The sequence below is a fragment of the Salvelinus fontinalis genome, chromosome 29 (genome assembly GCF_029448725.1).
Source record: "Salvelinus fontinalis isolate EN_2023a chromosome 29, ASM2944872v1, whole genome shotgun sequence".
Taxonomy (NCBI): domain Eukaryota; kingdom Metazoa; phylum Chordata; class Actinopteri; order Salmoniformes; family Salmonidae; genus Salvelinus; species Salvelinus fontinalis.
The window spans coordinates 23,882,456-23,905,566 of record NC_074693.1 but is presented as its reverse complement, the minus strand read 5'-3'; the positions used below and the strand labels follow the sequence as shown (position 1 = coordinate 23,905,566).

General features: G+C 43.0%; 1 protein-coding gene across 3 annotated transcripts; it reads left to right on the top strand.

Moving 5' to 3' along the window:
- Positions 1 to 753: 753 nt before the first annotated feature.
- LOC129827648 (nuclear factor NF-kappa-B p105 subunit-like) lies at positions 754 to 22,862 on the top strand. 3 transcript variants are annotated; one of them, XM_055888680.1, is made up of 24 exons: positions 754 to 1,160; positions 1,742 to 1,782; positions 2,090 to 2,165; positions 3,510 to 3,556; positions 3,706 to 3,804; positions 9,326 to 9,474; positions 10,822 to 10,985; positions 12,537 to 12,695; positions 13,661 to 13,765; positions 14,859 to 14,950; positions 15,065 to 15,203; positions 15,365 to 15,493; positions 15,699 to 15,797; positions 15,893 to 16,060; positions 16,216 to 16,357; positions 16,560 to 16,674; positions 16,753 to 16,981; positions 17,059 to 17,228; positions 17,434 to 17,536; positions 17,683 to 17,813; positions 18,049 to 18,118; positions 18,249 to 18,415; positions 21,174 to 21,312; positions 21,433 to 22,862. In XM_055888680.1, exons 2-24 carry the CDS (start codon positions 1,747 to 1,749, stop codon positions 21,510 to 21,512), a joined length of 2,808 nt encoding a protein of 935 aa, XP_055744655.1. In that variant the 5' UTR covers positions 754 to 1,160; positions 1,742 to 1,746; the 3' UTR covers positions 21,513 to 22,862. The 3 variants fall into 3 exon arrangements, with proteins under 3 accessions (XP_055744655.1, XP_055744654.1, XP_055744653.1); XM_055888679.1 differs by lacking the exon at positions 754 to 1,160 and adding an exon at positions 1,249 to 1,646 and having other exon boundaries at positions 16,780 to 16,981; XM_055888678.1 differs by lacking the exon at positions 754 to 1,160 and adding an exon at positions 1,249 to 1,646.
- Positions 22,863 to 23,111: the final 249 nt, after the last annotated feature.

Here is a 23,111-nt window from a genome sequence, read left to right as displayed (position 1 = left end):
CAAATTCTCCCCCAACATCACAAGGAAGCAATGGTGTGCCATGTTAATCACACTGTATTACTGATATACTAGTGGCACTCGTCACAAAATGTTTATATTCCATTTTTACTGTGTTAAAATTGAATTAAAAACTCAAAAAAATGCCACTGTAATATACAGTAAATGTATTTTTCCAATCTTGTAGCTGGCATAGTATGGGCATTGTATGGTTTATAAAGATACAATTTTGTTGAGGATAGATCATTTACATTTAAGTCATTTAGCAGACGCTCTTATCCAGAGCGACTTACAAGTACATACATTCATACTTTTTTGTACTGGCCCCCCGTGGGAAACAAACCCACAACCCTGGCGTTGCAAGCGCCACGCTCTACCAACTGAGCTACACGGGACCAAGATCAAACAAATGTAGTTATTTAACACTTTAAACAAAATTCTACACTCTCTTTAATGAAATACAAAGAAAAACATCAAGCTCACCTAGATCTCGCTGTGAAACTGTGTGTGTGTGTACTGTGTTTGTACGTCATGACTGTAAACACATCTTGCTTTCACAATTGAACATTTGTTAAATAGCACCCCCGCTAGGCTACTGCAGCTTCTGCAGCCTTACACTACACGGGATATCAAAGAAAGTTTTGATAAAGCGAGAAATTTTATAATTTTGATTATGGAAAATTGAATAAGTGTGCTTCAAACAGTTTGTTTGGAATTATTTGTTGCTATCGTCTCCATCTGTGGATGAAAGTGCATCCTACTCAGTTTCAGAAAACACGTGATACCCTAAAGTGTTGTGTATTCGCGCATCAAATTCAGGAGTAAAGTGAAGCGCAGATGGCTTAACTCCGATTTGAGAGTGTCGGCTTACTTGACCGCAGTGAAATTTCTAGTGGGGAAGTCAAGTGTCTGAACAACTGTATAAGTCGATGTCCTTTGTTGTTAGCTAGTACTGACATATTTCATGTTCGTTTATTGATGCAAACAAGTTGTGTGTAATGTGAACAATTTACTATAGATACCGTCAATGTTTGATTAGGTCAAATGAGTTCAGGTCGCAAGCATGGCGCAATAATGTGCAAAACTCGACTCAACTGATTGGATTGGGACTGCCATTGCCTTGGACTTTCATGTTGATGTAGGAATCGCATTTGTGACCTAAGGTAAGCATTGGCTACAATGTTTCAATTTAATGAGTAACTAATTTAGAAAGTTTATTGATAGTTGGCTTAGCTACCGTTCGCTGGTATAACTTTGCTACCAAGTCAGTTAGGTAGCTAGCCTTGTCCACTTCCTCTTTATTAGCCAGTTAGCATGTGTGCTAGCCAACTAAAATAGTTTAATCGACTAGCATGTATGCTAGCCACAATCAAACAATGAAGTAGCTAGCTAGTTAGCTAAGTAAAGCCAGTTTGCTCTTTATTTAGTCATTATGGGGCTATTGGAAAATGTACTTAAATTAGCCAAAGCAGCACCCTCTTATCTTGACACTTGTTTTAGTTAGCTATTAAACTTGAACTGGCTAGTTAGCTAAGTGGTTTATGCACAGACCATTACCAGTAGCAAATCCAAATATAACGAGAACTGTTTAATCAGGCCACATTTGAGATTGGGTCAGATGCAGGAAATCAATGACATCTTTAATTCCGGTAAGTCAGTTTGATATACCTGTATGTAATATCCATATGTGCACTATTGCTTTATAAGCCATGACTTTTCTCAAGGTCTTTGTCTTCTCTCTCAGACACCATGGCAGAAGAGGAGCCTTACCTACCTCACCAACCGGTAAACTAGGTGTTTCATGTCCACGCTATGTCGACACTGAATCTCTGTATTTGTCATATATGCATTGTAGGCTATATATTTTGTCACCGAGTTTTAAGCAGAAATCGGTTTCCCTATAAACATACAGCACATCAGAACAACAGCCCATATTTAAGGAGAGGTTAACACGGTGGCTAAAGATGTCTCTTCATCTGACATAGGTTTGCCAGTGTCTCTTTCATATATGTTAGTTAGTCATACCTTTCTACATTTGTCAGTGAAATTAGATTTCAATGTCCTTGTTCTCTCTTGTTGTCTTTTCTCGTAGTACAACTTTGACATAGATCCACTATGGGTTCCTCTGAATTTCCCTCCCATGTCACACTCCAACTCACTCCGGACAGGTAAGAAGTCATGACCCCCTTTATAAACCCATTATGAGCTATATTGATTACCTGCACCCATCTGTCCCCTTCAGAAATGCCCCATGGTTTAGGCCTTTATACCCAAATAGAGATGAAATAGGCCTAACTAAAGATGTCATTTAATGAATGTCAGTGGTAGCCTAAAATTGGAGAGTGCTTTCACTGTCGAGAGTAAGCTCTTCCTTGCCACCTCTGTTCTTTTATGGAAAAAGTTGTTTTTCTAAACTCAGTTTCATGATGTCACGATATTGCAGAGTTGTAATGTAGACATAAAGCATACTTCTCCTACTGTGTGCTTTCACTTCTCCTTTGGTCTCAAGAGGGCTGTTTTAAAACCAAGGTTTAAGTGAGACTAGTAGTGGATGTTTATGCAAGACTAGTGGTTGTGGGAATGGGCAAATAAGGTTCAAGGTACTGCTGCTGTACCTTTTTGAACTGCCCAGACATATGAAGCTGTGAAAGACCGTCAACTGTGAACAGCAAGATTCCTACAGTTGTTTTTGTGTTCAAAGCGACTTTGAGATTGTTTGTAATGAAAAGAGCTATATTTAATGGCTATATAAAATACTTCTATTTTATTACTACTTTCTTGGGGGATACCCATCTCTACCCAGAACTGGCATATTCAAGAGCAGTCTAGATGAATGGACATACCCGATAAGCTACTTCATTCATCTTACAAGTATGGATCAAGACATCTTGTGACAGGGCAATGCTCCATTCTTAGAGCTGAAGGAAAATGTCACATTTTAATGTCCGGATGAAGGTTGTCTGTTCTATAGAGATCTGAAGCCGAACATCATTTGGCAGATGAGGTTCTTGATTGAGGTTATGTCAGTGGGAGGATGTGGCTTAGGCAGCGGGCCCTGCATTAGGCAGGAAGGGGAAGAGGCTCGCTCAGCTAAGTTGTTTGAGGAGGAAGATGTTCTGAGACAGAGAGCAGAAGGTGTTTTGTTGACACGGAAGATAGCCCTGGCCCCCATTCCTAAAAGGTTCAAACCTTTTGTCAGTATTGCTTCTTATCTGACTTACAATACTTCCTCTACCACAGCACCTGGGGGAAAGTAATATGTTTGTTTAGTAGAGGGAAGGTCCTGGAGAGCTAGGCTACTGGCTGTGCAGGGTTTTGTTCCAGCACCCCTCTAACACCCGATTCTGCTAATCAATGTCCTCACTGGCAGCTCATTAGTTAGCAAAATCGGGTGTGTTAGAGCAGGGCTGGAACAAAAGCCTGTATGCACACCCAGTACAGAAGCTCTCTAGGAGGAGGGTTGGCCAGTCCTGCTGTAAAACTAACGTAAACCATTGTTTATTTGTTCTTAGTTACAGCAGATGGACCCTACCTCCAAATAATTGAACAGCCTAAACAGGTAACCCTTTTCTTCATTGTGCTCCTTCTCTGTTACACCATAGGCTACGTAAACAAGCTAGACTCAAAAATTGAATTTAATCACATTTCAAAGTGGAATTGAAAAGTGTTCAGTTGAGTGTCATTAAAGGTATTCTATGTCTATTCTAGCGGGGCTTCAGGTTTCGTTATGGCTGTGAGGGACCTTCTCACGGCGGGCTACCAGGGGCCTCTAGTGAGAAGAACAGAAAGTCCTATCCCAATATCAAGGTAAGTCCCACCAACATGTCCTTCCTTATGTCATCATTTCGTTCCTTTCTTCCTTCATGCTTTCCATCCTTCCTTCTTCCTTTCTTTCCTTAGTTATTTCCCTCCTCCGCTTCTTTACGTTCTTCGTTCTGTTCTCTCATTGCCTGCTATCTGTCCTTCACTCCTTCCTTCCATCCTTTATTATCATGTTTTCGATCCCCCTTTTTCTCCCAAATTTCATGCTATCCAATTGGTAGTTAGTCTTGTCCCATCGCTGCAACTCCCTTACAGACTCGGGAGAGGCGAAGGTAGAGAGCCATGCGTCCTCCGAAACACCACCCCGCCAAGCCACACTGCTTCTTGACACAATACTCGCTCAACCCGGAAGCCAGCTGCACCAATGTGTCGGAGGAAACACCATCCACCTGGCGACCGTGTCAGCGTGCATTGCGCCTGGCCCGCCACAGGAGTTTCTAGACAACCCAGCTGGCCAATTGCGCGCTGCCTTATGGGCTCCCGGTCACGGCTGGCTGCGACAGCCAGGGATCGAACCAGGATCTGTAGTAACGTAGCTAGCACTGCGATGCAGTTCCTGCGCCACTCGGGAAGCCCCCTTCCTTTGATCCTCCAACTGAACAAGCTGAAGTAGGAATTCTGCTTGCGATTCCTAGGAATTTTCTGTCTCATGTGTTTGAGATTTAGTAGTTTTTTCGTGTATAAGCGGAAAAAGTTATGATCAGTTCCGCTTGTATTTCAAACTAACATTTACAGGCCCACCCTGACAGAAATCCGTTCATGGCATGCAAATATATCCATTCTCTCACTCACACACCACAAATATTAATTTATCTTAGACAATTTGAACAATGTTCAGACTGAACTCTGGGAAATCCCCTCCGTTTGTGTCTCCACATATTTTCTTCAAATAGTAGGAGTAGGTGTTGTCACTTTCTCCAACCTCTCATTTGCGTAGAGTGCTTTTCTTTCAATACATTTGAACATTTGTGACAGTAACACTCCAACTCCTAACTGAGCCTGCCAGTCAGCCAGCCAGTTAAGTCCTTATGTTTCAGTAATTTAGTCATTAAGTCCTTATGAATGAACTAGCTGCACAGGCTAAGAGCCAATAACCCTGAGAGCACATTTTTGAAAATTAGGTGTTTGAAACCAGGAATATAAATCTGACCTGCCATTTACTTTGTTTCAAGCCTTTTGGGAATTTCCTCCTGTGTCATAGGGGTAATTACTAGGAACTGTTGAGTGGCGTCTCTGACAGGAAACAGTATTTTCAGCTCGCCCCCATGATCTCAGACAGACTCAGACATGAAACGACTGCCTCAGAGCGAAGAAAGTATTGTCTCTCAAACCTGTTATAGAGGTTGTGCAGGCACATGTAGCCCACTGTCTATGTTGTGCATCTGTACAAAGAAGACACACAGTACATTGATATGAGTTCTGTTTCTCTGCAACATATATGCTTCCCTATGTATTCATTTGGACGGTGAAGCTAAAGCTTTTAATATGACTCTATACTCTAGCCTTTGGGGTTGAGATCAAATGTTTCATATGAGGCGACAGTACAGAATGTCTGAGTTTTCCACAAGTCAGTGCTTGCATCCATCCCTGGAGGGGCAATTTCATTTAATCTGCAAGACAAGGACAACACAATAGCATTCTCACTGTAGCCTCACTTTTCACCTTGTAAGATAACCCAAATAGGTAACCAAGGGAGGAGTTATATTCTAGAAAGCTGGATATGTATATGCTGTGGCTAAAGATGGGTTTGAGGAAAAATACATTTGAGCGCAAGAGCAGGCTAGAGAGCCTTTTCTAGGTAGACAACTTCAAAATGTGTTTTTCAGTCTCACCCTCTGGCTACTGCACCTAACGGCACTTGCTGTTTTAAGGAACTGGGTTGGTTTTGTATGTAGGCCAATTTTGTCTCGGGGAACCAGAAAGAGGCGAAGTGAAGGCCTAGTTCCGTGGCATTCGTCTACAGCATGTTTCCCAAACTCGGTCCTGGGGCCCCCCGTGGTACACGTGTTGTTTTTGTCCCTAGCACTACACTGTTGATTCAAATAACCAACTCCTCATCAAACTTTAATTATTTGAATCAGCTCTGTAGTCCTAGGGCAAAAACCAAAATGTGCACCTGGGGGGTTGGGGGGAGGGGGCCCAGGACTGACATTGGGAAACCCTGCTCTACAGTGTAGTATTCATTTTGACAAGGAAGCATGTGTAAGATTTCAGTGGTTAGATGGCATACTTTTACCTCCCCCTGTGTCCATTACATGTGTTGATATCCATAACCTCATAGCATACATAAGTCACTCCCAGAGTTAATCATTTATTTGATGCGTCATTGTTGCTGTATTGAATTAATGTCATCAGCCTTTGACAGATCAAGCATGTTGTTTATATTCTATTGTTAGATCTAGACTATCTATGTCGGCTTCCTTTTAGTCAAAACAGAACTCTGTGAGACATTGGTCTGTGTGTCATAGAAAGTGATTCAACTGCATGAAATGCATATCTGATCACTGAAGAGAAATACACATTCTCTTTCCTGTGAAGAATTGGTGACGGGTAAGCTCAGGGGTTTCCCGTGACGGGTAAACCGAGGAGTTTTGGATTGGCTGGGAATCTTTAGCTGAACTTGACCTTTTACCGTTGTTTGAAAATAGATCTGGTGCGTATGAAGAAGTGTGCAAAGACTGAGGTTCCCAACCTACCCTAACCCTGAGTGTCAACTTGAGCCATGTGGAACACTGTTTTCATCCGTCCGTTCCTTTGGTCGATTCATCACTCAGATATTGTTTACCATTTGGACTGGCATTTTCAACCATTTTGAATGCTTGTTGCGTGTGATTGTATGCGTGTGTTTTGTTTACGCAAGAGAGACTAATTTTCCCTGTAGAGAAAGGGTCTGAATAACTACATGAGACACACAACACAGTGACCATCACACTCCAGCTCCTAACTGAGCCTCACTCAGCCAGTCAAGTCCTTACCTTTACATTTCAGTCATTTAGTTGTTATGAATGAACTAGCTGCACAGGCTAAGAGGCAATAACCCTGAGAGCACATTTTAGATTTTACGAAATTGTATTTCCTTACACAGAACACCACACTGCCATACTGTGTAAGCAGGAGAGCGCGTAGCAGTCTGGCTATTACCCAAATACTTAACCAAGGGAGGAGTTGTATTCTAGTCCTTATATTCTAGAAAACCGTATATGTACGCTATCGTTCAAAAGTTTGGGGTCACTTAGAAATGTCCTCGAATGATCAATTAGCCTTTTAAACACCTGTGTCAACGTCAACAGTGAAGAGGCGACTCCGGGATGCTGGCCTTCTAGGCAGAGTTGCAAAAAAAATAGCCATATCTTAGACTGGCCAATAAAAAGAAGATTAAGATGGGCAAAAGAACACAGACACTGGACTGAGGAACTCTGTCTAGAAGGCCAGCATCCCAGAGTTGCCTCTTCACTGTTGACGTTGAGACTGGTGTTTTGCGGTTCTATTTAATGAGCTGCCAGTTGACGACTTGTGAGGCGTCTGTTTCTCAAACTAGACACTCTAATGTACTTGTCCTCTTGCTCAGTTGTGCACCGGGGCCTCCCACTCCTCTTTCTTTTCTGATTAGAGCCAGTTTGCGCTGTTCTGTGAAGGGAGTAGGACACAGCGTTGTACAAGATCTTCAGTTTCTTGGAAATTTCTTGCATGGAATAGCCTTCATTTCTCAGAACAAGAATAGACTGACGAGTTTTAGAAGAAAGTCCTTTGTTTCTGGCCATTTTGAGCCTGTAATCAAACCCACAAATGGTTATGCTCCAGATACTCAACTAGTCTAAAGAAGGCCAGTTTTATTGCTTCTTTAATCAGAACGACGGTTTTCAGCTGTGCTAACATAATTGCAAAAGGGTTTTCTAATGATAAATTAGCCTTTTAAAATTATAAACTTGGATTAGCTAACAACGTGCCATTGGAACACAGGAGTGTTGGTTGCGGATAATGGGCCTATGTAGATATTCCATTAAAAATCTGCCGTTTCCAGCTACAATAGTCATTTACAACATTAACAATGTCTACACTGTATTTCTGATCAATTTGATGTTATTTTAATGGACAAAAAAATAGTTTTTCTTTCAAAAACAGGGTAATTTCTAAGTGACAACAAACTTTTGAACAGTAGTGTATATGCTGTGGCTAAGGACAGGGTTGAGGGAAAATACATTTGAGTTCAAGAGCAGGCTAGAGACTTTTCTAGGTAGGCCTAGGCAAATTCAAAATGTGTTCTTCAGGTTCACCCGCTGGCTACTGTGTCTAACAACATGTGCTGTTTCTAGGAACTGGGTTGGTTTTGTATGTAGGCCAATTTTGTCTCGGGGAACCAGAAAGTGGCGAAGTGAAGGCCTAGTTCAATGGCATTCGTCTACAGCAAGGTTCTCCAACAGGTAGAGCTACCAGTAGCTCGCAGCCCACCTACGAGTAGCTCGCCAATCAGTTCTGAAATACATGCATTTTTTGCACGTGTTCCATCGCAAAATGTCAAACAAAGCTCACGCTATCATTGGCTACTATCCAATCAAAGCCACATTGACATTATCCCACCCCTGGTTAGCCACGGTTGGTTTAAAAAGCTGAACTTAACACAATCTGCCAATTAAATTTTGCAATATTGCCCCCCCTCTGTCTGTTTTGTTGCGCGTTTGTCTACCACTCTGTATGTAGCCAGTTAGCGATGCTAATGATAACAGTCTTGTGGGTAGACAGACTTTCCCTAAAAACATTCTCAATTAAATGTTAATCCAGGATTATTTCTATCAATTGGGTGCTGATTGTTTTGCTAACTCTGTCATGACATGTGCTTCAGCAGTAGGCCTAACAGTATAAATATGGCTAGGCCAACACATTCCTTTCTTGCTAAATCTTAGTTTTTTTCCAGACCTCAAAAATAGTCTTCTGATGTAATTTAAGCATCGACATGGACTCAACATCAATTTTCGTTGTTTCTGTATGAATAATTGTAATATTGAGAGTAAAAAACAGAAAAAAATCCCAAACCACGAAATAAAAACTTATGACAGAATTTGGGAAAATACAAAATCGATTTTTGTGGGACCTTTCGAACCAAGTAATGTTTATTAACCATTTTACTGAGGGGGTTTCCGTGATGGGTATGCCGAGGCTTTTCGGATCGGATGGGATCTTTGGCTGAAAACTCGACCTTTCACTGTTGTTTAATAAAAAATAACTCTGGTCACTTATTTAAAAGGTGTGCAAAGACTGAGGTTCCCGACCTACCCTAACCCTGAGTGTCAAAATTTGAGCCATGTGGAACACTGTTTTCATCCATCCTTTCCTTCATGTTTTCATTTGGTCGATTCATCAGTCGGATATTGTTTACCATTTGGACTGGCATTTTCAACCGTTTTTTCGATGCTTGTTGCGTGTATGTATGTATGAGTCACTATCAGTCTGGCTCCTGGAGCTGTAGTTCTATATCTGGTCTAAAAAGTGTTTGTCTCCCTCTTTGCAGATCTGTAACTACCAGGGGTTGGCACGTGTGGTGGTACAGCTGGTGACCAACTCTAAAGATGCCCACCTCCATGCCCACAGTCTGGTGGGCAAGCAGTGTGACAAGGGCATCTGCATCGCAGACCTACAGCCCAAAGACTCCAGCATCAGGTGCTTGTTTCCACCATTCTCTCTCTAGCTGACACGCACGCATACCAGTTAGCTTACCGGTGCATTCAACAGGTTTTAATATGTTTACTTATTGACAACATTGCAGACATGTCAGGACTTCCTATAAGATGATTATAGGTCCTTCCTTTGAGATCCTATGTAGTGATGAGATTTCTGACTTAGGGTTTCCCCATCTAACCTGAACGTACGTCGTTGTGGTGTTTTATCTTGCATGTTTACTTAGCCCTTCCCATTAACCTGGTTGAAATGGCATATTTTGTAATTGATAAGCGCCTAAATTAGAATGCAGTGGCTGTACAGTAACATGCTATACATGATGTCAGCGCTTTTGACTGACAGCCGTTATAAACTTGAACACCGCGCGTGACAAGACGATGCCCCCGTCCCTCCCGCAAATTGTGCAACTTTTGCACATTTGTTGTCTGACTGAGGGAAATGCTTTAAATCAAGAAAAATCAAGTTGTGTCATGTACAGTATCAACGTTTATAATTATGTTTGATCCACAGTTAGAAAGATGACATACGTTATAGCCTGGGTTGTCCTGAAGAGAATGAGTCTATGTTTGTCTGATTGGGAACAAGCACTTGAATGCACTAATGACTCCTTTCTATGCGCACCAAAGTTGCAATGTTTTTGAAGTGCCTTTTGAAAGCCTAACACTGTAAGATCCTATTTTATAATTTAGCTAGCCATATTGGTAATATAATACGCTTTCAAATGATGCCCACCTGACCCAAATTGTGATTTTTATAATGGAATGTTTTTGGATTGCATAAACAACAACAGTAATTTTGTGATGGTGGGGACACGGCAGTGTTCCAAATAAAAAAAACTACAAGTGTGCTCGCTTAAGTTCCTCAATGGCAACGCTAGGAGAGCAAAAAAAGAAAGGGAAAAAAGCACCTTTTATAGTTGAAGGCTCTTTCCTTGAGTCATAAAAGTGCTTAGAAATGACCTGGGAACTGTGCACAGTTTGGAGAGGTGTGTGACCAATTGGAGACACCAGTTAGACCGCTCACTCAAATCCTTGTCATCATTGACAAATGCTGTAAATGTACAGTAAATGTAAAATGCACATAAAATCAACAGTGTAATGTTTGGATTCAGTCTTGTCAGGCGAACTGTTGTGTCCTCACCTTTTGGTGTAATATTTTCCCCATAATCTCCAAATTGTTCTCTTTCAATTGCTTCCATGGTCCTGAATATGCTTTTCATAGTTCTTCTATCAGAAACATTTCAATTTGGCCGTATCCATATAGGCCAATTTCCACAAGCGTAAGGGTTTAAAAACGTACCACATATAAATCAATAACTCCATGTGACAGTTTCCCCAACTTGGGCATCCTCCACGTGACCAAGAAGAACGTGAGTAAGACACTGGAGGACCGTATGTCTGAGGCCTACAGGATGGGCTACAACTGTGGTATCGTCATCCATCCCGAGATGGACGCCTTCCAGGGAGAGTTCCGCATCCCCCGAGAGCTCACTGGTCAGTCACCTTTAAGACAATGGACTGAATGACTATATTTCTGCAGAGCACAAAGAATATTTTTTGTTTTGCATACAGTGCTTTCAGAACGTATTCACACCCCTTGACTTTTTTACATTTAGTTGTGTGACAGCCTGAAAATAACATTTATTAAATTGTGATTTTTGTGTCACTGATCTACACATAATACCCTATAATGTCAAAGTGGAATTGTGATTTTAGAAATGTTTACTAATTAATTCAAAATGAAAAGCTGTAATGTCTTGAGGTTAAAGTATATAACCTCTTTGTTATGGCAAGCCTAAAATAGTTGCTTAACAAATCACATAAGTTGCATGTACTCACTCTGTGTGCAATAATAGTGGTTAACGGGAGTTTTTTTATGACTACCCCATCTCTGTACCCCACACATACAATTATATGTAAGGTCCCTCAGTCGAGCAGTGAATTTCAAGCACAGATTCAACCACAAAGACCAGGGAAGTTTTCCAATGCCTCACAAAGAAGGGCACATTTGTTTAAAAAAAAAAAGAAGCAGACACTGAATATCTATTTGCGCATGGTGAAGCTGTTAATTAGGCTTTGGATGGTGTAGCAATACATCTAGCCACTACAGGCGCCCTTCCTAACTCAGTTGCTGGAGAGGAAGGAAACCGTTCAGCGATTTCACTGAGGCCAATGGTGACTTTAAAACAGTTACAGGCTGTGATAGGAGAAAACTGAGGATGGATCACCAACATTGTAGTTACTCCAAAATAGTAACCTAAATGACAGTGAAAAGAAGGAAGCCTATACAGAATAAAACAAATATTCCAAAACATGCATCCTGTTTGTAACAAGGCACTAAAGTAATACTGTAAAAAGAATTGGCAAAGGAATTCACTTTTTGTCCTGAATACAAAGTGTTATATTTTGGGCAAATACAACACATCAATGAATACCACTCTTCATATTTCCAAACATGGTGGTGGCTGCATCATGCTATGGGTATGCTTGTCGTCGGCAAGGACTGGGGAGTTTTTCAATAACCCTAAAACGCAAAGCCAAATCTACAGTTACTTACCAAGACGACATTGAATGTTCCTTAGTGGAACATTCAGTTTTGACATATCTGCTTGAAGATCTATGGCAATACCTGAAAATGTCTGTCTAGCAATGATCAACAAACAACTTGACAGAGCTTGAAGAATTTTAAAAAGAATAATGGGCAAATGTTGCACAATCCAGGTGTGGAAAGCTTTTCGAGACTTATCCAAAAAGACTCTGCTGTAATCACTTCCAAAGGTGTTTCTAACCTGTATTGACCCGGTGGTGTGAATACTTATCTAATCAAGATATCGTAGTGTTTCATTTTTATTTATTTTTTTAAATAAATAAATCCTTCCACTTTGACATTACAGAGTATTTTGTGTACATTGTTGGCATCCATTTTAACCCTACCCTACTTTAAAACATTTTGTTTTAGAAAAAGTCAAGGGGTGTACTTACTGAAGGAACTGTGTGTGAATTTATGCATTGCCTGCTTCATTCAACTTTTGTATGTGTGTTCAGATCACCAGAGAAACCTGATCAGCAGCGCAGCGTCCTACCAGGCTAAAGAGATGGATCTGAGTGTGGTGCGCCTCATGTTCACAGCCTTCCTCCCAGACAGTGACGGGGGCTTCTCCCGTAGACTGGACCCCGTCATATCAGACCCCATCTTCGACAGCAGTAAGTCACTAACAGCCACATAGTCACTTGGTGCCAATTCCACCAAATTTTTCTAACATTTGCATATGCAACTCAATTCTCCCATTGACATCAATGCATGATTAATGCAAAAGTCTGGCTAAAGTGGTTTGATCTCAAGTTAGGATTCGGCCATTTGTGCTGCGTTTTCCAGTGCACTCTGACCCCAACATAACAATGACTAGCTAGCTAACTATCTAGCTAAACAGTCTTTAGCCATGACCCAATAAGAACTCTCTGTGGTCCACCATTGTTTATTCTTTACATTACCAGTGAAGGGTGATCCATTACCCTTCTCTAAGTCCATCTTATGACAAAGGTCCCTCACCTCACCATAGAAACACACCATATCAGGCTACATGCAACCCAGTAGCTATAAGACCAAGTGCCTCAGCTTAATGAAACTCCGGAAGGGACTATTGTTTGAACAAATGAATTTAACCGCTCTCGTGCCTTTATGCAGTGTATCACTGAATTCACGTTTTTATTCAGAGTTATACAGATGTATTGAAATTAAACCATATCTGTGTGCCCTGGTTTCATTTGCGTAGCTCTGTGCGTGTATCTTCCTCTACATCACATTTGTCACTCGGCTTCCTCTCCCAGGCTGAAACTAGGCATCCACTTTTCATTTTGATGCCAGCCCTTTACTGCGTGAAAGCATCCACACAGTTAGTGTATGTCAAGTCTTTTCTTCTTCACATTCGGGGTGTCTGGGTTTTTTTTAAATTAGAAAAGAAACAAGCAAAATGGTGGTTTGAAATTTGATAACGAAGGGCATTTTCAAGGATTTGCAAGGCATCCAATAGGGATTATGCACCACAAAGAATACAGTTTTTTTAGTTACCTATTAGCTGTCAATAAATATAACTAATTCTGCTTGCACTAAACAGAAGATCTGAGTTGACCCCTTTGACCATCTCTCTATTCCCTTGTTCTGTCTGCAGAAGCTCCAAATGCGTCTAACCTGAAGATAGTGCGGATGGACCGAACAGCTGGCTGTGTGACAGGAGGAGAGGAGGTCTACCTGCTCTGTGACAAGGTTCAGAAAGGTACCCTAGTTCCTTTTTCACACTCCACAGCTGAGTCAACCTTGAGCCGAGCTGTACTGCGCTGGCATGGTTACGCATCCACCACAGTTGCTGGAAAGGAAAATATCTGAGCCGGTACCGTTTGGGTCAGCACGATAGTGTGAAACCGGTGTAAGATGGAGGCGCCATGGTTGTGCCATCTATTCTCCCAAGACAACTTTATCATGAAGATCTAACTGTCAACGTGTTGTCTGAAGCGTTATCTAGCTGGCTCTTAACATCAACCCGGTACATGTCTCTATGTGACATCATCATTCATCACACTGTACTAGTCATGAAGGAAGTCCTCCGGCCTGCTTTTCCAACCTCAGGGAATTCCCCATCTGTTATGCAAATGTGGGAAGAGGAAGAGAGTTGTAGTGGCCTGTTGTCCTTCTCGCTATGTTTTCTTTAAAATATTCTGCATTGGTCGGTTGGCAGAACGTCAACAACCCTGGAATGAAAGATCCTCTCTTGGAACAGAAGTTCACGTCACTGTTGGGCTCTGCTGTTTGACTTCCAAACAAAGAGCCTCATCTCCAGTAATTCTACCTCACTGTGTATCATGCTTATCAGACTCAATCAGGGATATCCTATTCCTGTCCTTCAGGCTTTTTTTCTAGCCCAGCACTAACACACTTGATTCAAACAATCCATACTGAAGACCACGATTTTCAATGATTCTTTGAAATGGGTGTATTGGGTTGGAACAGATGCCTGCACACAAATTAGCTTTCCTAAGACCGGAGTTTCTTTGTCGAGGAAGTGTACAGTGCAGTCAAAACATTTCTCTGAGATATTCAAATACTTCTGTCTGGAGATGTGGGGCACCATTTCCTGGTTTCCTTGGAAAGACGTTGACATTTCCTTTTGGTTCCATGACCGATGACACGTGAAAGATACCCTGCAACACTTGAAGGCTTTATGCACATACTTGTTGGTTTGGATAATAAAGAAGTGTTTTTTTCTAGTGAACTTGTATTATCCTCCAATATCTTTCACATCGTCAGTTTATTACTTTACTCCTAGTTTGAAGGTGGAGTTGTGAGAGTGTATCTTTCCCCTGTCGCAACAGATGACATCCAGGTGCGCTTCTATGAGGATGACGAGACGGGGCTGACATGGGAGGCCTTTGGGGACTTCTCCCCCACCGATGTCCACCGACAGGTCAGTGACACATAAGTTGCCAATGAAGTCCATTTCCTCTCCTGTATTTTACATTTCCTCCCCTGTACTATAACCTAACCATGAGTAAAATCTCCACCCCTTCCCCCTCCACAGTTTGCCATTGTTTTCAAGACCCCCAAATACAGAGACCTGAACCTCCAGAAACCCACCTCGGTGTTTGTGCAGCTGAAGCGTAAATCGGACAATGAGACGAGCGAGCCCAAGCCCTTCACCTACCACCCGCAGATCATAGGTGAGCCGGTCTGAAACACTCCCAGACCTGTTCCTGTAGACCCCTTGTGCATGCTGTACTCCATCCCAACCCACTGTAGTTTGTGCTATTCTTCAAATTGAACATAACCCATTATTCTGTCAAGTCAATCCGCTCGTCTTGCCCCTGGTCTTCATGCTCAGATAAGGAAGAGGTTCAGAGGAAGAGACAGAAGACCCTGCCTAACTTTCAGGACTACAGCGGCCACGGTGGAGCAGGGGGCCTGTACCGGGGACCGGGGGGGGGGGGTCCCGCTACAGGGGGAGGAGGAGGTACAAAAACATGTTTCTTATAAGTCATACATTTTTACAAAACTGAATAAATGTAAAGAAATGTGATTTTAAGGTGAACGAGACAAGCCATGTCAAGATCAAATGGGTAATGTCTCATAAAAGTCCTAAACACAAGATGAAGTACCATTTTCAAAAGCTTTATTGTCTATTTAGGTTAAAATAACAACTTTTGATTATATTTTAGGTTTCTTCCAGGGCTATTCCACCTACAATAATTACGGCACCAGCTACAGCTCTGGCTTTTCCCCTGGCATGAGTGGTGGCGGGGCGGGAATTAAACATGGTGAGTGTGTCTGTCTGTTTTCCAGGGTTTTGAGATCAATTCTGTTTCAGTTCAGGATAGGAATGAAGCTCAACCCATGTTCCCTCTCAACACAGCTCCACAGGGCAGAGCGGAGGACAGTGGTGATGACAGCGACATGGATGATGACCCGGCCTCAGGGGCAGTGCTTGGGGTCCGAGCCAAGTCAGAGGACGCCTCTGCTGGGGAGACGAGTGAGGAGAGAGGGGCCGGTGTGGAGCTAGGACCAGGGGACAGGACTGGAGGTGAGGTCAACCGAGACATTTGTAAAGTGATTAGCCAGAGTGAGTCAGTGCCTTAGGGAGCAGACCACTGCAGGGTGTCTGTGTGTGACAGTGTGTGTTGGAAGCCAGGGTGTTGTGTATCCAATCAATGACAGTGTTTTTCTATTTGTGTACAGAGTGTGTGCTGGAGGCCAGGCTGGTGGATGTTGCTGAGAGGCAGGCTGAAGCCCTCTTCCAGTACGCCGTCACTGGTGACGTCAGCTACCTGCTGGCTCCACAGCGCCAGCTCATGACTGCTCAGGACGAGAACGGTGACACGTACGTCCCCTCTCCCATCACTTCAGACCTAATTTGAATGGAAATACAGCCGTCCCTGCATTTTTCAAACTTTTCTATCTGCATTCATTTGCCTCCATTTTGTGTCCATCTGCATTGATGCCGATAGGATAAATAGCCCTGAAATGTGGCATAATTTCTCCAGTAGCACATGCCAATCTGTGCCTGTCCTCTGTTTCTCCAGTGGTCTCCATCTGGGAGTGATCCACAGCCAGACAGATGCAGTCAGGAGTCTAGCCCAGGTGCTCTCTGCCCTGCCTGGAGAGGAGGTCCTCAACATGAGGAACAACCTCTACCAGGTAACAAACACACACAGACAATAATTTGTCCTTGCCTAGTTAAATAAAGGTAAAATAATTCTGAGGTAGTAAAATCAGACCCCCATATTTGTCCCTCTATACCAGACTCCTTTGCACCTAGCGGTGATAACACAGCAGAGGGCGGTAGCTGAGGCCCTCTTATTGGCTGGGGCTGATGTCACTCTGTCTGATCGCCACGGAAACACAGCTCTTCACCTGGCCGCCCAGCAGAAGGAGGGAGGTATGGTGGGATTTCTACTGAAACGCAGAGAGATGGTGGAACTAGTGGACCTCCCCAACGCAGCAGGTACAACACAGAGACACACACACACACAGTACATTGTGAAGAGTCCACTGGAGTATGACGGTGATTTTATCCTCCAGGACTGTGCTCCCTCCACCTGGCTGTGCTGGCCAACAGCCTGTGTTCCCTCAGGGACCTCCTGGTGAGCGGGGGCAGTGTGGAGGTCCAGGAGAGGAGCTGCGGCCGCACGGCGCTCCATCTGGCCACTGAGCTGGACAACGTCTCCCTGGCAGGCTGCCTGCTACTGGAGGTATATATTGTAGAAGCCTTGCCTACATCCATACCTACCACCCTGCAACGTTCTGCTGGCATCTTGAGACTAAGCAGAGTTGGGGCTGGTCAATACCTGGATGGGAGACCTAGAGTGTTTAGTATAGTCAAACTAACACAACTCAAGTAGCCCTTTCCCTGTGAGGGTAAGATGTGTGTGTTGACAGTGTTCTCTTTCTACCTAGGGGGATGCTAATGTGGACTGCTGCACCTACAACGGTTCCAGCCCTCTCCATACAGCCACAGGGCGGGGCTCTGTCAAGCTGACCGCTCTCCTCATGGCTGCAGGTGGGACTACGTTTCTTCAAACTGTCCCCTTTGTGCAAATGTCTCAATTTGATGACCGTCTTGATGTTTGCTCTGTAACGGCCCCTTTTTATAATATAGTCCTAGCTCAAAGACAGAAATTGATAAAGTAATCTTTTCATGTCTAGGTGCTGATCCTCACAAAGAAAACTTTGAGCCCCTGTTCTTCAGAGAGCATGACTGCTGTGTGGATGAGGAAGAGGAGGATGAAGGCTACATCCCAGGGACAACTCCACTCAACATGGCTGCCACTCCTGAGGTGGGTTCCGTGTGTTTGTCGTTAACCTCAATGTTCTTCTATGGTCACATATCACTCAGCTGACTAATATTGCTACAGTCCTTTCTCACACGTAAAAAAATTTACTATGAAAGTAATTTTATGACTGTTCGAAACTACTGGTGTGTGAATTCAAGAGTTGAAAGCATTTTTGAGAATTTACCTTTGATCAACTGGAACGTTCGCTAAATATTCTCTCTCTTCCTTGTACTTCTAGGTGTTGGAAATCCTGAATGGAAAAGAGTACAAGCCAGAGATCAACACCTCCGTCTTCGTCCCCCCTCAAGGTTGGCTCACGCACTTCAGTTAAAACAAGCTCCTTCATTGTAATCTCTACAGCTTAAGCCATGGGGTTTTCCTGCTGTCTCATCTTGGTTCTTGTCCACTGTGGAGTACAACGATGTCATATTTCTGTAGGTGACATGCAGAGCCTGAGCTCAGACACAAAGCGGGCACTATGCCAGGCCCTGGAGTACCCGGAGGGTGGCTGGGAGAGCCTGGCACACATACTGGGCTTGGGCATCCTCAACAGCGCCTTCAGACTCAGCTCCTCCCCCGCAAGCACGCTGCTGGACAGCTACGAGGTACACACACACACGCACTATCCCAACCTAAAGCAAAGACATGAGGGGGAAATATAGGGCTTGTGAGTCACACAGCCATTGTAAGATTGAAATTTCACTTTCATAGTCTGTCCTCTTTCTTGGTCAGATTTCTCCCACCTTTAAATTAAAATCAGAACAGAAAGTGAATGAATATGTTCTCATGGAAACTTGGATTTTTTTTTTTCAACACTTCGATTGAATTTTGACTCAATTGTTGAATGATGCCGTGCGTCAGGGCCCCCTCCGAGCCAGGGGACTGGGTGATCTCGCTCTCCGGGGCCGGCGTGATCGTTAATCCGGTCAACACTTAAGGCCGCGGTGCATGCGCATAACAGCTGGCAGGCATATTCACAGTCATGTCCTACCTCTCCTTGACCCAGCCTTTATTCCCCACGTCAGGAGACCTCAATTCCATTCCACACTGCCCTCGCCCACCTAAATAAGAGGAATACCTATGTGGAATTGCTTTTCATACGCTACAGTTCAGCATTCAACACCATAGTCCCATCCAAGCTCATCACCAAGCTTAGAACCCTGGGACTGAGCAGCTTCCTCTGCAACTGGATCCTGGACTTCCTTTTATTTCTATTTATTTCACCTTTATTTAATCAGGTAGGCCCGTTGAGAACAAGTTCTCATTTACAACTGCGACCTGGCCAAGATAAAGCAAAGCAGTGCGACAAAAACAATAACACCGAGTTACACACAAACAAACATACAGTCAATAACACAATAGAAAAATCTATGTACAGTATGTGCAAATGTAGAGAGGTAAGGCAATTCCACATAATAAATTGGCCTTACAATTTAGCATTAACACTGGAGTGATGGATGTGCAAGTAGAGATACTGGGGTGCAAAAGAGCAAGAGGGTAAGTAATATGGGGATGAGGTAGTTGGGTGTGCTATTTACAGATTGGCTGTGTACAGGTAAGCTGCTCTGACAGCTGATGCTTAAAGTTAGAGAGGGAGATATAAGACTCCAGCTTCAGTGATTTTTGCAATTCGTTCCAGTCATTGGCAGCAGAGACCTGGAAGGAAAGGCAATAGAAAGTGTTGACTTTGGGGATGACCAGTGAAATATACCTGCTGGAGCGCATACTATGGGTGGGTGTTGCTATGGTGACCAGTGAGCTGAGATAAGGCGGGGCCTTACCTAGCAAAGACTTATAGATGACCTGGAGCCAGTGGGTTTGGCGACGAATATGTAGTGAGGGCCAGCCAACAAGAGCATACAGGTCGCAGTGGTGGGTAGTATATGGGGCTTTGGTGACAAAACGGATGGCACTGTGATAGACTACATCCATTTTGCTGAGTAGAGTGTTGGAGGCTATTTTGTAAATGACATCGCCAAAGTCAAGGATCGGTAGGATAGTCAGTTTTACGAGGGTATGTTTGGCAGCATGAGTGAAGGATGCTTTGTTGCGAAATAGGAAGCCGATTTCTAGATTTAATTTTGGGTTGAAGATACTTAATGTAAGTCTGGAAGGAGAGTTTACAGTCTAACCAGACACCTAGGTATTTGTAATTGTCCACATATTCTAAGTCAGAACCCTTCAGAGTAGTGATGCTAGTCGGGCGGGCGGGTGTGGGCAGCGATCGGTTGAAGAGCATGCACTTAGTTTTACTAGCATTTAAAACCACCTCCTGTACTCCCTGTTCATCCACGACTGGGTGACCACGCACAACTCCAACTCTATCATCAAGTTTGCTAATGACACGACGGTGGTAGGTCTGATCATCGCCGACGATGAGACAGCCTACAGGGAGGTGGTCAGTGATCTGTGGGGCCAGGACAACAACCTCTCCCTCAACGTCAGTAAGACCAAGGAGCTGATCGGGGACTACAGGAAACTGGCGGTGAGCACCCCCCCATCCACATCGACGAGGCTGCAGTTGAGCCGGTCGAGAGCTTCAAGTTCCTCGGTGTCCAAATCTTTGAAAAATCTTTTGTATTTATTTAACCTTTATTTAATTAGGCAAGTCGGTTAAGAACAAATTCTTACTTACAATGACGGCCTACCCCGGCCAAACCCTAACGACGCTGTGCCAATTGTGCGCCGCCCTATGGGACTCTCAATCACGGCCAGTTGTGATACAGCGGACAGCCACCCAAGAATCCAGCCATCCAAGCCATAAGGTACTCTCTGCTTCTGCACGGCAAGCGGTACCGGTGCATGAAGTCTGACACCAACAGGCTCCTGAACAGCTTCTATCCCCAAGCCATAAAACTGCTACATAGTCCATGTAGCCACTTTTAACTATCTGAGTTGACCCTTTTATTTACATTTTTGCACTGTCTTTATACAAACTCACAGGACTCTACACACTCACAGGACTCTACACACTCACGCACACTGACACACCAACACACGCACACTCTCCATTTTCTCACACACATAACATGTACACACATTTATACTGACTCTACACACACTCACAATCATAATTTACACTGCTGTTAATCTGTTTATCATATATCCCGATGCCTAGTCACCTTACCCCTATACATATCTACCTCTATCTATTTATATGTGTATTTCATTGGTGTTGGAACTGGCCCTGTATATATCTTGCTTACTTTCTTGCTCTCTATTTCTCGTTTGTTCTACTTTATTTTATAGAACTACTGATATGGATTACTCTATTGTTGGGATAAGCTCTTGCAAGAAAGGCATTTAACTGTAGTTGTGCACGTGACAACTTGACACGTTACACTTCTATGCCACCGTCTGTAGGTGTCTGGAGGAAAGGTCAAGGACCTTTTGGAGGGACTCAGGACTGTAGGGAACTGCTCTGCTTTGACAGTACTGGAGGGGGCACTGTGTGAAACAGAACAGGCTCCACCAGCTACCCAAAGCACCACAAAACTCTTAGGTAAGCTCAAAAACAACAGCCATTATACCGTATGTGATTTCAATAGAATAATCTTGGATAAGATGTCCTCTGCTCTTAATCCCCCTTATCTCTCTCTCTTTGTGTTGCTGGGTGTCTCAGAACGTGTGTGTGATCTGAAGCTGGACGGATGGGAGGACAGCGGAGTGTGTGACAGTGGGGTGGAGCTCTCCACAGCGTGACCGCCAGATTGGTCCATTACATATCATGGCCCTGCCCATGTCAGGTTTTTATGAAGCTTCTGCTTCCTGTAAGCAGGCTATAGACAATTTCCCTCTGAAAGGGACGAATCCTACAAGCACACCTCACACATCATGCTAAATATCCTCACTTTTCTATTTGGCCCAGTAACGTTTTGAAAGTGGTTTTGTATACGTAAATATAATATGCAGGTTATGTTTGGATAATGTTTGCATAAGAAGTAATCTATTTGAAATGTGGTGTTTGTATAAACATCATGAATGGGTTTTATTTGGGGAAAAGGGGTTTCCAAGGTAACAGCATGTAGTATAAATCCTTGAAACTAATAATAATTTATGAAAAATTAATTGACAATTATTAGATTAAAATATGATCTGATATTTTCTGCTCCCACTACAGTTACTTTAGTCATAGTCAAACAAGCAGACAATTCTAATAACACATTTTTTGAATGACCCTCCGGACTTTGGCAAAGACCGTCTGGCCCCGGGGCAAAATGATTTATAGGGCAAGGACCCCATACAGAATGGATTTTAACTGTAAGCTGCTTTGGATAAAAGCTGATAAATTATATGAAATTAAAATTGCCCCCATATACAGCAGTAGTATGCTGCCAAAGGGATAGCTCATTGTTATGAATCACATGGATAGAATGGTTTGTATTGGAACCAAGCAACCATTAACACCTCCCTCCTGCAATGTTTTTGTATCGTGTACAACGTCAAATTGAATTTCCTATGGAAGTGGTGCTACCAGTCATTTATAAGTATAATGGATTATCCTCCACTATGCATGTCTGTTAGAGCACAATCCTCATCCTGGACTACAGTACAGAAACCACTTTTGGATAGCTTTTAGTTCCTTTCTGTGTAGACATGCTTTTCATCATACCAGAATTTTAAACTGGTTTTCTCCATTTGTATTGAGTTGGGGGGGGTAAACTCAGTTTTGGAAGCCATTTGTTTCTGGTTTTGTAGGTCCATTTCTTTGATTGCATAATCAGGTTGAGTTCTGCGTGAAGATGTGTTGGAGAATGGTGCCTTATTTTGTAATGAAGTATTCAGCATCCCCAGTGATATTTCATGTTAACAGCAGATTGAAAGGCATTTGTTTCATACAAGTTTGAAGCCATTCCAACATCTTCCTGATAACACTGGCATTTTTAGACATTAAAATGTGTATCTGTCCCATGCAAAAGTTTGGATTGGCACTGCATCACTGTGTGGGGCTTCAATATTTATACCTGTACCATGTAAAACAGCTTTGTACAGTCAATGTTTGCTTTTAATGGGTTTCATTGTAATACTTTTTTAATAAAATTGTTAATGGTGTGCAATTTGTCCCATATTTTAGTAGCTACATATTGGGTGAGGTAGTTAGGACACAGACCTGAAAAATATCCACAACACAGGTTGGGGAAACATGGCAAGCATCTGTTACTCTGGATAAACTGTACTTAATGTAAATGCAGATATATTGAAGTGGACTTGACCTGTCTTCGTATTAAGGTATTGGAGTCTAGGAAAATACATCTGAAGGTCCTTAGCTGCTCTAGTCATGGGGGGGCCTATAAATAACCC

Coding starts and splice junctions, on each gene's coding strand:
- LOC129827648 (XM_055888678.1), top strand. CDS start 1,616: ATGCAGGAAATCAATGACATCTTTAATTCCG. Junction 9,475..10,821: donor CCCAAAGACTCCAGCATCAG/GTGCTTGTTTCC, acceptor TCCATGTGACAG/TTTCCCCAACTTGGGCATCC. Junction 16,358..16,559: donor CAGGACGAGAACGGTGACAC/GTACGTCCCCTC, acceptor CTGTTTCTCCAG/TGGTCTCCATCTGGGAGTGA.